A 15,995-nucleotide genomic window follows, 5' to 3' on the forward strand; every position below is an offset into this window, starting at 1 on the left:
CAGGTGCACACCACCCTCCCTGAAATGATAGAGCATTGTTCATTTGTTTCTTTTAAAGGCAAAACTGCCATTATAAAGAAGATACAGATCTCTATCTATTTCTTAAAGATTTTATTTATTTGAGACCATGAGCTCGTGAGCAGAGAGGGGCAGAGGGACAAGCAGACTCCGCACTGAGGGCAGAGCTTGACACCAGGCTGGGTCTCAGGACACTGAGATCAGGACCTGACCCGAAACCAGAAGTGGGATGCTAACCAAATGAGCCACCCAGGTGCCCCAGATTAAGATGTGTTTTTCCAATGCCTGATTCCTAGGTCAGAGTATTATAACTCCGTTTCTTTCACTGGTTATTCTTTATTATTTCGCCGTATGCACAGGTTACAAAATAAAAATGTTACTGTTCACTGTAGAACATCTCCCTTTACCTAGGTTTTGTTTGTTTTAATATTTTTATTTAGTAGAGGGAGAAGCAGGCTCCCTGCTAAGCAAGGAGCCGATGTGGGACTCAGTCCCAGAATCCTGGGATAATGATCTAAGGCAAAGGCAGACACTTAATGGACTAAGCCACGCAGGCATCCTTTCCTCTGCCTTGTTAAGAATTGTCAAGCAGCCAAATCAGAGAACATGCTCTCAAATTATGAGTGGGCTCTAGGGTGCCATGGTCTGTATAGACTTCTCCAATGCTGCATGAGTCTTCAGGTTAAATATTTTTATTTCTGAAAATCACAGCACTGCAAAATACTATGGAAGTTACAACTGGGTTCTGAAGCTGGGGTACCCTATCAGAGGACCTAAAGGTAGAGAACCGCACTTACAGTTAGCAACAGCAGATATTTCTTCAGGTATATAGTTGTGTATGAAGACTTTGTTGTTGTTTTGTTATTAGATCTTTTTTTCTTAATTGCTCTGGACTGAATATAATCCGCAAAATCAAAGTGAAATTTAGAGAGTAAATCAAGAACTGTTCATTAGCCGTTCAATTTCAAAGGTATAAAGTGTTAATTCTGGCACATTTTAATCATTCACCAAAAGAAAGGGATTTAACATGGACAGAAAGATGTATCATGAGCACAAACTTTTAAACACCACTATGTAGATGGTCTGAGCTAAGCAAAGAAAGTTACAGACTTTTTAACATTGCCTTAAGTCAGTATTCAGACAGTGTCTAATACTACCAAAAATTGCCTCTTGTGAATATTCAAACTGTTACATTTAAACATAGGTTAAGAGGTAGGAAAGCTATACGATGAGTTTACCCAAGTTCAAATATTAGGGAAAAAACACACTTTATTCAAGAAACAGAAAAGGAGTCATTTGGTGCCATGCTTTTATTCAAATGAAAGGGGAAAAACTACACTGTACCAGGAAATAGCAAATATGACAGTATTTTACAGCACAGCATCTTAAAAAAACCTGTAAGCAGTGCTCTAGAGTGGACAGGTAAGCACACCATACACTGTACATTGCCCCACAGTGTCCATGAAACCATAATTAAAAAGTTGAATTTGGCTTTAAACAGCCAAATAAAAACTGTAACAGTCAGTCTAAAACAAAATCGAAAAGTCAAGAGGAATTAAAAGCTTTCCAAAGCTGCGTCAAATAGAATTTGACAGGTTGCGCTGGAAACCATGACAGGTGTTTGGCAAACTTAACTGAATCATCATCATCATCATCATCATCATCATCATTTGACCGCTAATGATGAAAGCACCAGTGTGTTTCAATAAGGTTGATGGAAATCTCTAGACTTTACGCAATGCCATAATTTTCATTTGTATAATTTTTAAAACATAATTTTTTTGAAAAGCTGCACCATAATAAAAAAAATCTGCAGACTTAAAGAAATATATCCATATTCCTTCTGTATTAATAAAGTAAAATATACTGAGAGCAATGAACTTTTGTGGCAATGTTCACATTCTACCTTTAGACATTATGGACATTCAATGTTGGACACACATAAATTTAAGAAGAAAGGGTGGTCCTACTTAGCTTTAAATAGTTCTTCCACTGTCTCGCACCCAATTTTTAAAAATTTAATGGCCAAGTAGTATCACAAAGATGACTGATTTGATAAGGGAAATTTGATTGAAAAGAACAAATTTAGTAATGTAAAGTGCTTATTAATTCTCCTTTTGACTATTACCATATTTTGATTAGATTTGCTTTTTTTTTTAAAACTAGGCTTAATCTAAACATGTATCTGACAGTCATTTCCTTCTGTGATAGAAACTGTTGTCTGAAAGGTAAAATGTGCAAGTCCCCATTCTTAATATTCATATATTATATACACAGTATGTATACACTTAAAATATAAGAGTTACATATCCTGGTCTCTTACATGCAAACAGTAGATCACAAATAGTTTTAAGCTACACATGTATCTTGCACAGGTATTGGAAAAAAATCTGTGAAATTTTTTTTACAGTTTTAACAAATATACATAAATATAAGAACATAAATTACAGTAAAATATTGACAGCATTTGAGAAAATGTTGATAACCCAGATGCACTGATGCCTAAAGGCCTTATAATAATAGAAAAGTACAGTTCAGGGACATCTCATTCCTATTCTCTTTTAAAATAAGTAAATACATCATATGAGATATTAGTTATTTCTCTAAACAACTCAATTAGAGAAATGTATATATTTTAGTCTCCACTTCCCACAAAAGAAAACCAACCCCACATCTCATTTATGATACAATACTGTCTCTCCCCTCTACGTTTACACAGTTGTCACAACACTGAAACATAACAGGGTCACATAATCATTCAAGTCTTTTCCTGAGAATGAAGTTTTTCCCCAACTAACCCTCTGATATACACTGTTAAAGGAACAAAGATCATGTAGAGAAGATTTCAAGTGTGTACTTTAACCTAAGCTGTTCCACTTGAAAAGAATAAAAAAAGAAACTCAATATAAGTAAAATAATGTGAAGCTATTTTAAAATTAAAATGTAGCCCTTTGTACATGTTTAAAAATTCTAAATATAATTTTTTATCAGTTATAAATATAATGTAAAGACCTCTTGAGAACTTGTGGCAGGAAGTCTTACATCTTCAGATTGAAAGACTACTCTCAAAGTGTCCTTCACTTCTGCCAGCTTATAAAGTGACTTACTTTAAAAGAGATAGAAAGCCTTTTTTGTTAAAAGAACAATCTAAATTATTCTGAGTTGGCCAGAAGTGGTGTAAAAACAGCACTGATTTAATCAGCAACTTCTTATAACATATTCTTGGTTAAGCTCATGTGGTTTAAAGCGAACCTACTAGCAGCTCTTTACAATACCTCCTCTTATTTAATAGAGAAATGTTAATACTTGAGTGAATAATAAATACAGAATTGTAAATACTTAGAATAATTCTTGCAAATGCTCTAACACCATTAAAACATGAGGGTTATTGTAAAACTAAACACTAGTGTTTCTCTTAGCATCATAAGAAAGGTGCGAGTTACCTCTGAAGGCGCATTTCCTACGCTTGCGGTCTCCACGTGAAACGAAATACAAAGGTATCTTAGATTAAACCCCCAGGAGAGAATAACAGCAAAATAAACCATCTGAAGACAAGCATGTACATTAAAAAGGAAAAAAAAAAAGAATAAAACACATAATTTGTCATCTTAGCCTTGTTTCAATCATAAGTCCAACTAGTGTCCATGAGAATTCAGTGCTTCAGTGTGTCTCACATCAAGCCGGCGAACCCGATGACACAAATCTCCATTTGTGAATCCGAACATTTCCTTCACCACTTGGACTTACCACCTACGTGCGACTCTTCCGCAGTCCAAAATGCTGTGGCTCACATTCCAGTTGTTCGTGACAACAGAGCTTAATGTTCAGGTGCGATTAATAAAAGTCTTGTTGGCAATTAGAAAGATTTTCTACAGGCAGGAAAGATGAAGTGCAAATTTACCACAAATGTTCTGAAGCAAGTGTTTCCCAACTCCTATGCTTTAGTGGGTAGAAGTTTTTTGGGTGTTACTGGTCTCTTGGTCTGCCATAAATGACTATGAATGGTAATCGCATCAACACTGGCAGATAAAGTTTTAGCAGGTATGTGGCTAAACTGTTTCCTGTCAGAATTGTATTTGTAAAGTCCCTCAATCATTTTTTTAGTGATAGATTTAGGGCCTATCCCAGTCAGTTTATTAATTTCTTCAGTTTCTGGACAGTAAGTATACAAAGACCTGAATTGGCAGCCTGAATCCCGGAACAAGATTAAAAAGTTGTTGGCATCTGACTTCTCCATTTCCTTCAGAATAAAAACAAAACAAAACAATAAAATCTCTTAAACATTTCACTGTATAAAATTCATATAATTGTTTTACACCTATTTTGGTCAAATATTATGACAAGATTCAAAATATAAACTCTGAAGAATGAAAATAAAATGTGTATTATAAAAGCAAAGTACACCTTAATTAACAATGTATGCAAAACTTCACTTCTGAGGTGCTGTTGGCTCTGTGTGGATATTATCATCCTGCATGAAGATATGAAATGCCTGCCAAATCTTGACCTTAGTCAAACAACCACTAACAAACCAGGCACTGATTAGCAATTTTGCAATACAGTCTCATTTTTAAAAAGGAAAACTACCTTACTTACATTTATGAAACATGAACAAGTAGCTCTGGGCAAGAAAAGAACTTACAATTTTATATTATTATCTGAGTCTATCCTAGGTTTAATTAAGTCTGCAGTCTTCTAAAACCCCATTTGAAAGTGAACTAACTCAATCTAAAGTTAAAACATAGCTACAGATCTTCTATATGCTGTTGAAATCCTAGGAGAGGATGGTACTTTCAAGAGTACCAAGAAAGGGTACTTTCTCTTGAACTGGTAGCAGAGAAGACTCCTACAATTTTAGAATGTTGCCAAATTTAATTTTCATGCAAACATGCTTACCTCCAGTATCTTTTTCTTCTGACCTTCATTTACTTTTCCAGCCAAACAGCAATGAGCTAAAGCATTCTGTATTATGTGCTTATTGGATTTTGCACTGGGTTCTTTGTAGAGCTTTGGTCCTGTGGTAAGAATTTAGCAGCAAAATAAAAATACCATTCCTAAGTCAGAAATACTATGTTTAAATGATATAATTGTTCCTATGTTGAGGAAACACTAACAAAAAATCAAAATCTGTGCCTAAAGGCTGCTGAGTGCTGTACTCCAATCAGAACATTGTTTTATCCACACAGGGAGACATCTTAAGGATGTTGCCAAGACAGCTCTGAGACAGCAGTGCTGGAAATCAGATGGGGTTGTAATTGCCACACTGTCTGCTTCACTCTCTTTCTCAAGTCTGCTAAGGTTACTGGTGAACTTAAAACAGAACGGATCCATGAGTAATTACAGCTTTTAAAACGACCGGAAAAGGCTTCATCTTTTTCTTCATCCACATATCTGAGATTTTTAAGCATTTTTCTTTAAACCAATTCTACTCCTCGGTCTGCCAAGCAACAGAAGCACTTTGTGCCATTTTCCTGGAACATTCCTAATAGGAAGTACAGTACAACTTCCCTACTTCATACTAACTAAACTCTGTCCTGGAAGACAAGGATTGTCCTTATCCTCCATAGTGAGCCAAGAAACCAGTTTTCTGGGCGGGGGTAGGGGGTGGGGGTGGAAATTAGCCCTGACGGGCAGCATTTACCTCTTTCTGTGATACCAATCACTCCTACCCTGCCTAATATCAAACTACCAATGGTTCTGCAGCTTGCGTAATTCCTGAAAATTTACAAGTTCCAAGAGCCCTATGGTACAAGCTAGCCCAGCACACCACAACTGTGTACCTGTAGGTTTGAAACAGTGCGTGGCAAATATGCTTGTTAAGTGAGTTTACATAGAGAAACAGAGGGAAAACAAGGAATTACTATCTAATCCCTGGCATTAAAGGCTGTCCAACTGGCTAAAGGAGTGAAGTACATGTGGGAAGTCAGCAAGTTCTAACCTCCCTAGGCCTTCATGGGGCTTCCATTTCCAGTGGGTCCCCCTCGGACAGAGGCAGTCTCCACTGCCCTGCACGTTCTCCTATGCCTTTCCACTTTAGATCCCAATGGCTGCTCACATTTCTTTCATTTTCTCTCCGGCCTCCTTCTTTACAGGCGTCTCACATTCTGATCTGATGTGGGGCTGGTACCTTTCTGCATCCAATGCATTCCCCTCAGCTTTTAGAGTCCCTTCATACTTTGTTGTTGTTGTTGTTTAGTAGGCTATACATGGGGCTCAAACCACAGCCCCTGGATCAAGAGTTACTCGTTCCACTGATGGAGCCTGCCAGGTGCCCCCCGCCCCTCACATTAATGTGTTTTAAAGATGCACAACTCTGGATACCCGAAATCCCAATGTTAGAGAGGCCTTTGTGGATTCTAGCCTTTTCTCAGTACTCAGGACCCGTGTATAGCTGACAGAACCTCTCTAAAACTTCTTCAGACCCAAGCCACAGCACAGACATGGTCAGCGTCTTCAAGTAGATGGATGCGGTGTAAGTGATACTGCTAATTTTGTTTAGAAACTGATCTCAATTCACCTGGGACAAGTCACTACCTCCCTAAGTGCAACCGTATCACTGAAACTGACCTCCCTAAAAGGGACCATCTGCACTCAGTGTTCTTGTTCAGATTCCCCAGTGTCTAGACCAAGAGAAGAACCCATGAAACTTTCATTAGATTAGCCTGTATTTGTTCTCCTGACTGTGTTAAATTAAAACATCTCCCTAAAAATACGGACCCTGACCTGTGTATTCTGTTCCAGAAGCCACTGAAGAAGTTGTTGATGCATTTTCCCAGTCCTTCTCCCCATTTCGACTGCCGCAACGACTTGGAGACAAGAAGCCTTCTACAGACTCGGATCTAAATGGTGAATAAAGTATTTTTTAAGTTTCAAACAGAAGAATATTTGGGGGTCAGAAGGGATATTTGTTAAAGTACCAACCAAAATCAACCTAGAAGCTTAAAAAATCAAAAGACGGTTTAACTGCCTTATTCAAGCTGTACAAGCACGTGCCTGGACACTACGGGCACTCCTTGCTTACTTGCTCACTGAAAGGATGAATGTTTTTCTATATGAAAACTGGCCATTACTGCAACAGGATGTTGATGCAAAAATCAAAACTCAAAACTCATGCCTGTCACTACACACATTCTCTTTCCACATGGGTATTACAGCGTGACGTAATGAAATAGGGCTTTCAGTTTCTAATCTACATCTGAGAGAGAGAGTACAGAAGGGATCTTTTCCAAGTTAGGCAGCCTACTTGGGAATTATTTTAGGAGAAAAAAGTAGAGAGGCTGGCACTTATATAGATGATGTGCTATATCTGCACGCTATGATTTTACCAAAACCGTATCAGCAATTACTGTTAATGTTTTATATTTTATAAAAAGTACCTTATCAATGTCAGTAACCCTAAAATCCTAAAAGATAAAAAAGTCAAATATGAATAGCCTCTTTATATTTAAATTTATTTAAACAGAAACACAAACAGTTCCAGTCAGCAAAACTATAAAAATTTGTGTTATGATTCATTCATTATAAAATCCAAGATAATTGTTGGAAACATTCTTTTCTGTGAAAAATATTCACGTTATGGATTTACCTTGGTGTCCTCTTGCCTGAATGCACACTCTCGTTATCACCTGTGTTCAGTGATGCCAAAGAAAGGCTAGAGACTGAAAAAACACGATAAATTCGTGATCCTGAATGAAAACAAAATTAGAAATGTAAAAGGAGCAACTAGAAAAGAGTCTGTTCATTAGATAACACCAGCATATGAAAATTGAGCTTCTGTAGGTTTTTTTTTTACTTTTAATCTAAACACATAATATGCTTGCATGCATATATGCACAATTTATTTAAAATTAGCAGTGGTACCTACTTTTAAGAAATAATGATAAAACTAATTGCTGTTAGGATTTATTCCAAAAGGAAAGTGGTAATATGAGACACTGATATTATAACTGTAAGAAAAAAGTTAACAAAAGAAGTTAAGAATAAAATATAGTTAGGGATATCCAGTTCCTACATGGGAAAGTAATTTACTAATTTTAGCCAGTAGTGGGTATCAAAAAATTTTGTTGGCTAGAAAAGGCAGAGTTCTCTTTAAACGGTCAATGTTGTATTATTTTTTCTCAGTTTTAGAGTTAACTATGGGAATTCTCTAAAACTTCCTGCAGGGTTTAGTTTTTTTTTTTTTTTTTAATTTTAGTAAATTTTAATTAATTAATTAATTTATATAAACATATAATGTATTTTTATCCCCAGGGGTACAGGTCTGTGAATTGCCAGGTTTACACACTTCACAGCACTTATCATAGCACATACCCTCCCCAATGTCCATAACCCCACCCTCTTCTCCCAGCCCCCCTCCCCCCAGCAACCCTCAGTTTGTTTTGTGAGATTAAAAGTCACTTATGGTTTGTCTCCCTCCCAATCCCATCTTGTTTCATTTATTCTTTTCCTACCCCGCAGGGTTTAGTTTTTAATTTTTTTTTTAAAAGATTTTATTTATTTATTTGACAGAGAGAGAGACAGAGATCACAAGCAGGCAGAGAGGCAGGCAGAGAGAGAGGGGGGAGCAGGCTCCCTGCTGAGCAGAGAGCCCGATGCGGGGCTCGATCCCAGGACCCTGAGACCATGACCTGAGCCAAAGGCAGCGGCTTAACCCACTGAGCCACCCAGGTGCCCCTTCCCGCAGGGTTTAGTTTTAGTAAAATATATATATTTTTAAAAGTGAGTATGTGTGCTAAATTTTAGGATACATTCTCTCAACTCCAAAAATTATAGATTTGGACGTTTGACCATTTCTGTCTTCAAGAAGGGATTCATGAACTCTTGCTTCTATATTCCTTATTATACCAATGTGTTTCTTATGTATTTCTGTGCACACAGTGTTTATCCTTAAATGGACAAGTGTGGAAAGGGTACTAGCAATTCCGAGACATTATACCTGAGGGCAGAGTCCCTGATAGGTTAGGATGCATTCTGGATGCTTCAGCACTCACACTGGCTCTACTGAATATATGCATGCACACATTAACACAGAAGTCATAAACAAAACTACATTTGCTCATTTTGGTTTTCCAAATTAGGAGCATGCACCATCTCAAATTGTGGATCCAATTTAGCATACCAAAGCACAGTCGAGTTAGTATGACAAACCAGGCTGGTGTTTTTTTATGAACAGACTCTTCATAATAAGCTGTGTTACCTGGAGGACCTTTTATTGGTGTTTTGGGAGACTCGATATGATCTCTGTGAATAGATTTGGGGCGCTGTTTTTTTTGTTTTGCTATTTGAGGACGGGGTTTAATTACTGTATCCATGTCTTCCATTAGTTTCAGTTGTTTTCGCCTCATATACTCCTGTCTGATAAATTCTCTGCGCGCTCTCTCATCTTCCTTCTTCTGACGCTCTTCCTCGGTTTTACGCCTGGGAAACCAAATGGTTGAATTTCTTACTCTGCACACTAAAGAAACCAGATACTGGGAGTATGGCTTTGATGCGAGAAGGGAGAATTATTATGTTTCAGCACCTTGGGAAAAAATGGTTTAAAATTCGCTTGAGATAATTTAGATCATTAAAATATACATAAACATACATTAGTAAATGACTGCTTTTTAAAAATATGTTTATGTGTAAAAACCAGTGAAGTTATCTTAAATTAATGTTTCTGGAGAACGTTCTTTGAAATGCCTCAAACTCAGGATAAAAATGTACAAGCAACCAATACTTTGGGAAAATAAAGCAACTTGTGCAAGCATCAGAAATCAGCATTAAGTCAGTTGTCTCCAGACGCTGCAAACATCTGAACAAGCTGGTGGGGGCCCTGAGGAAGCAGAGCCTCCAGTACTGCCACCCGGTGGCTCTCGGATCCAGGGCCTGCATGGCCAGAGCCTTTACCTCGTTTCCTCTTTCTTATGTTCCATCTCTGCTTCCAGCTGCTGTTTCCGAAGCTGAGTCTCCTTCTCTCTCCGCAGTCGTTTCTCCAGCAAAGCTGCTCGTTTCATCGCCATATCATTTTCTGCTTTTTGATCATCCTAAGCATGGATTTCATGGAAAAACGTGAAATGCTGTGGGCACCAGTACTCTCATTTTCAGTTGTGGTCACATTATCTAGTCATCCTTATTCCAACCCCACCCTATGCGGACACGTTCCAGAAATGAAGAAGGAAGAAGTGAATCGGGGCGCCTCGGTGGCTCAGTTGTTTAAGCAGCTGCCTTGGGCTCAGGTCACTAAGTGGGGAGTCTGCCTGTCCTTCTGACCCACCCCCCTCTCATGCTCGCTCGCTCTCACAAAGTGGTAACAGTTCTATCAACTACCAAACGACACTTAAACTTACTTAATTACATGTTTCAAAACCTAGGAAGTTTGCAAAGAACAACCATAAAAAGGAAAAAAAAAAAAAGGGCAGCGGTTTTTCTGGACCCTAATAAATAACTTAAAAGTAGGGAGTTTTCTCTTAGTTTTAAAAATTGCGTTCAAACTAAGGCTCCAGGCTGGCTCCGTCAGAAAAGCAGGCAACTCTTGGTCTTAGTGTCATGAATTTGAACCCCACGTTGGGTGTGGAGATTACTTAAAAATAAAATCTTTTAAAAAATTGCATTAAAATTGTATTTAACAGGGACGCCTGGGTGCTCAGTTGGTTAGGCGGCTGCCTTCGGCTCAGGTCATGATCCCAGGGTACTGGGATCAAGTCCCACATCGGGCTCCTTGCTCAGCAGGGAGCCTGCTTCTTCCTCTGCCTCTGCCTGCCACTCTGTCTGCCTGTGCTCAGTCTCTCTGACAAATAAATAAATAAAATCTTTAAAAAAAAATTGTATTTAACATACATGCTCAATAAAGGAAATTCAAGTGAAAGTACCCAGAAATTAGCTCTATGGTTATATAGCACATGAACTACTGCCACATGACAGAACGGACACCAAGGTACAGATGTGCGCCCTGTTTCACCCTGAAGGAGTCTCTCCCTTCCGCTTGCCCTTCTCTGCAAGGAACAGGGGTACCTGGGGTCTCTAAAATTAGTAAACTGTATCTATTCTTGTTTGCAGTAGCATTCTATTAAAAATTAGTTTACATGGTTAAGAGACAAAATATGACTTACATTCAAATTTCTCAGCTTTAAAAGGGGCTAACAGGCAATCACCCTCAGATCAACTTTAAGTTAAAAATTTCCAATATTAAATGACCAAAAGTAAAACTAGTGATTGTAATCACTTCAATGTTCTTGGGTTCTTATTCCTGTAAGACTGCTGTTTCAATTTAAAATCTTAAATTATAAACATAAAATCTTATAAATTATATTTATAAATTACAAATAAATTATAAATTATAAATTAAATTATAAGTTATAAATGATAAATGCTGTTGAGTACTTTTTTCCTCTGTATTCAAAATTGTGGAGCTAGACAGGATCAGAGATGATCTTACTTTAGTTCCTTAATTAAAAAAGAAACATGAGTAACAGATCCACATGTTTCTGATTATTAAAAAGAATTCTTTCCTATAGGTAATCTGGAAAATACAGGAAAACATAAAGATGAAGAAAATGGATAATTAGAAAAATTTAAAAATATTAAGCTTTTTTTGTTTTTCTAGAACCTATGATAAATTTTAAGAGCTTGACCACAAGAGGTGATACTGTTCAGTATTTGTGTTGGCTGGCTACAGTATCCAATATCAATATTGAGATTAGGAGTCCTATGCTAGACCTTTATCCAGTGCTTTCAAAGGATCTATTTCTGTTCAAACTATACATGTTATTTTTAAATGTTTCACCTTACCAGATTATCGGTCAATTTTTTAAAAAGATTTTTTTAAAGATTTTTATTTTTATTTATCTGTCAGAACAAGCAGGGGGAGCAGCAGGCAGAGGGAGAAGGCGGCTCCCCACTAAGCAGCGAGACAGATGCAGGACTCGATTCCAGGACCCAGGAATCATGGCCTGAGCTGAAGGCAGAAGCTTAACCAACTGAGCCACCCAGGCATCCCTTAAAACTTTTTTCAAGAAACAAAACATATAAGGAAAGAAATTTAAAAAAAAACTAAAATATACTTACAATGACAAATTATGTGCTTTTTACAAACTGACAACTCTTTGAAGAGATCCAAATAGCTTCACATTTTTTTAAAGGCTTTTATAAAAGCAAGCAAGAGAGGCAGAGGAGTAAGAACAGCATATCTAAACATGTACCATGACCTTGGTGAAGGGAAGATTGTTCAGTGTGCTTGGATGTTAGTACAGTCCACCAAGGGGAGCCCCTAATGTACTTCAGGGTTAGTGGCAGGCTTGTAACAAAAGGGACTACTACCAAAAGAGTCAAGCACATCAGCTAAAACCAAACCCATCGAATGATGATGCCCCCAAACAATGAAGATTAGTATTACCTTAAAAAAGAATCCACAGCATACTTTCTGGTCATCATCAAATTGTTCTTTATCACTTTCTCCATCGTATTTTTCAACAGCTACATCAGCCTTTTCAGGAGGTTTCAGATCTGAGAGGGAAACTTCAATCAGATTAACATTTTTAGGAGCAGCCGGAGGGAAAACAGGTTTAGGAGGAGGCTCTGAAGGCTGGTTCAGCTGGTCCTCATTTGGCGTCAGTCGGACGGTCTCTGTGATAGGCTGGGACAGGACTTCGGAAACCGTTGACTCAAGAGGCTTAAGCTCCTTTTCTTCCAGGTTATGCACATGCTGCCCTGTGGGCCCTTTGGATTCCAGTTCCTCCTTTTTAATTTCTTCCTTAGGTTTGGATTCCTTTAACTGAGGCTCTCCGTCATCCCCAAAACATACAAATGACCGAGTCTGAATAGGAACTTGACTTGGTGAAAACCTCCGTAACCGAGGAAGACTATCCACAGACCGAGGGGGCGTAAGGGTTCGATTCAAAGGCGTTATTTTTAATTCATTTGGCCTAGGAGTCCTTTGATTTTTAACAGAAAAAGATGTGCTCTTCCTGTTGGAAGACTGTGGGGACGGATGGGTAGGACGGGGGGCGTCTGATGAGAAGGGCGCAATGGCTGACGACAGGCCTGCCTGCCGGGAAGGTTTAAAGTCTCGGATCTGTTTTTGTGGAGAGGGCTGAGGAGGTGAAATCACCCAGGACTGCTGCTCCCTCATCTGCATCAACATCTCCTGCTGAAGTGACAAGCGCTGCATTTCTTGTTGTAGAAAATGGAGAGATGAATTTAACTTCTCAATGGACTTTGTATATTCTAAGATCTCTCCCTCGTTTAAAGTATCCTCTGAGGGGCTTGCCAGGTTCCACTGCTTCTCTGGGTCAACGGGTGTGGTTGGAGACTTCAGCCATTTGGCCTGAGGGTTCTCCAGGCTGTCCTTCAGATCTGCCAGAGATTTACTCCTCTGTCCATTAGCCTTCTGGGAATCCTTTTCTTTGGCTCGATCGGTGTACACTTTCTCATCTTCTGCCCCGGCTGCTTCCTCTCGAAGAGGGGAAATGCCGTCCCCTCTCTTTTTCACCACAGTAAGAAATGCCGTCCTTCCCATCTTCTGCCTCTGCTTAGTGAAAGCGGCCTCCATCTTCTTCTTCTGGGCTTCTATCGCACGCCTCTTTTCTTCCAATTTCATCCTTAAATGCACCATTTCAGAGGCCAACAGCTGGGTGGTGTCCCGGCCTTGTGGAAGGCCTGCTTCTTCTGGGATTTGTCCCCAAGCAACCACGTGTGGAATATTAAGTTCAGAACCTTCTGGTGTAGTTTTCTGAGAACTGCTCCCGCTACTTTTCCCATCAGTATGATTCAGTTTCCTGAATTTCTGTTCGGCAAAGCTGGTCATTTTAACTCCGGAACTAGAAGAAGCACTGCTACCTGGCTGAGACTTGGTACTTACAGTACTTGGACAAGGACTCAAAGCGTCTCTGGGGTTGCTGGTTCGAATATCATAATCCTGAAGAAATTTGGAAGCATCGTCCATGTCAGAGTCTAAGCTTACAGTATAATCTCTCAAAGAAGAATCTTCATCCATAGTTTCAGGGATGTCTTCTGAAGGAACATGAATTCCAGTGTCTACTTCAGTATTGTCAGTTATGGGACTCAAGGCACCTTTTGTATCAGTTATGTTATCAGGACTAGACTGATTTAGCTTGATGTTTGAATTTAGGATACTCATTTCCTGGTTATGAAGAAAGAAGCCATTAGCAATGTGGTCTGGCTGAGATGTATGGGGAGATTTTTCAGTATCATGAATTATTTGTAATGCTTCTTCAATGCTTGGTGTCTCAATCTGATTGCCAAACTCATCTAGAAGTACTCTATTTTGTAAAGCTCCATTTGGAAGCTTATAATGAATATTCTCGTTGGAATTCAGTTCATTTGTATTAAGGGGCGTGTACGACTTGAGGCCACTGTGAGAGTCTATATTAAGTTCTTCTTCAATGCTTTCTGCTTCCTCTTCTCCATTTACTGGCTTAAAGGACAAATTTTTCCTAATATTTTTAGATACACGATTATTGTTCAATGTAAGTCCTTCATTACTAATAGAACGAGTGATTCCTCGGTTTGGAGTGGATTTGTGTACAGTATTTTCTTTATCAAAAGAAATATCAAATGAAACTCCATGCACTGATGATCTAAAAAACATTTGAAGAGAAAATCCTTAAACATGCCCAGAAAAGAAATGATTTGATACCCTTTAACAATTATTTAAGTTTGTATTTCCTTTCTTTTCCCATTTTGCATAATCCTGTTGTACTCAAGGTAAGCACAGGGCTACTGGGCTGCCTTTAACATTTAGCCCCTCTGAATGCTCAGTCATCTGCCTACATTGCCCTTTTCAAAGTGAGGTACTAATTGCAACTTGGCTATCAACAAAATAGAATTAGCATTTCTTTCTCTTTTTTAAATTACTGAAGTATAGTTGACAACGTTATATTAGTTACAGGTGTACAATACAGAGATTCAATAAATAGCATTTATTGATAATGTGAATATACTAAAAATAATTCCCTTTATTTACCTTTTCTCTTTGGGCCATGTCCCTATGAAACCATCAACATAGGACATAGATGAAGACCTTCTAATTCCTCCTTCAAATGTGAAAAAGAAACAGTCATTGAAAGTATATAAAAATTTTAACTTACAGCTTAACAGATTTCAAATATTTCAGGAGTCATTAAGAGCATTAAAAAGTAGGTATATATGGAGAAACAGAGATAATTCTATTAAGAAAAATAAGCACAGAGAAAGCAATCAACCTTTTAGTGTATATACAACACTTTTCCAAAAAAAAAAAAAACCCGCATATTTTTATTTACATTTATTCTCAATCATTTCCCAGTTAACCTAGGTTTTTTCAAAAATATTACCTGAAGCTGAAGAATGAGCTTGGGGGCGTGAATGTCTAGAAGGCAAATGATGAGAGTGCATAAAGGCAGCTCCTTCCCCACTGCAAGGTAAAATAAAAATGTTTTAATACGTTTTTCTTTAATATAAACTTTACACAGAATGGCTGAAATTAGAAACATTATCACCTCTGACTCTATGAGTATATGTGTCTCTACGTATTTTATGTCTTTTAGTCAAAAGCCTGAAATATTTTCATACAGATCTCAGCGTCCTTGTGAGGTAAGATATGGCATATTATTTTCATTTTACAAATAGAAAAACTGAGAAATGAATAAGTTAAATGAAAGTCATCAGCTGGAAATAGTTAAATCTCCAGAAACTACAGGTAAAATAAACCCTTGTAAAAGATCCTGACAGCTTCCCTGCTCACGGACCTGTGTCTGTACATCTCTAATAGTTACATCAAAGTTATTATATTGAGCTGTACCTTGAAGACCTCAATGCCTATAACGATGTGAAGCTTTCCTATTTCTTAATTCCACCCCATCCGAATTAATACAAGGGGTTGGGTAGTCTGTTTCTCAAATTATCATGACATTTGGCCCGAATTTAATTTTTCGCCAACTTTCAAGTCTGTTGTAGCCTACCTTATAGTCAAGTGCAGAAGTTACACATCCCCACCCCCA

At 38.1% G+C, this 15,995-nt stretch overlaps 1 protein-coding gene across 1 annotated transcript in view; it reads right to left on the reverse strand.

Annotated features, from left to right (window-relative positions):
• Positions 1 to 1,317: 1,317 nt before the first annotated feature.
• Positions 1,318 to 15,995, reverse strand: part of CAMSAP2 (calmodulin regulated spectrin associated protein family member 2) — a 118,393-nt gene continuing 103,715 nt past the window's right edge. Inside the window, exons 9-17 of the mRNA XM_080824941.1 lie at positions 15,330 to 15,409; positions 14,981 to 15,050; positions 12,392 to 14,594; positions 9,907 to 10,043; positions 9,215 to 9,435; positions 7,604 to 7,676; positions 6,742 to 6,857; positions 4,915 to 5,033; positions 1,318 to 4,258 (exon numbers count right to left, since the gene is read on the reverse strand). Coding sequence (XP_080681067.1) covers positions 3,953 to 4,258; positions 4,915 to 5,033; positions 6,742 to 6,857; positions 7,604 to 7,676; positions 9,215 to 9,435; positions 9,907 to 10,043; positions 12,392 to 14,594; positions 14,981 to 15,050; positions 15,330 to 15,409 — 3,325 coding nt within the window. The 3' untranslated portion in view covers positions 1,318 to 3,952. The remainder of the gene's footprint in view (positions 4,259 to 4,914; positions 5,034 to 6,741; positions 6,858 to 7,603; positions 7,677 to 9,214; positions 9,436 to 9,906; positions 10,044 to 12,391; positions 14,595 to 14,980; positions 15,051 to 15,329; positions 15,410 to 15,995) is intronic.

The sequence above is a fragment of the Martes martes genome (genome assembly GCF_963455335.1).
Source record: "Martes martes genome assembly, chromosome: 15".
Lineage (NCBI taxonomy): Eukaryota > Metazoa > Chordata > Mammalia > Carnivora > Mustelidae > Martes > Martes martes.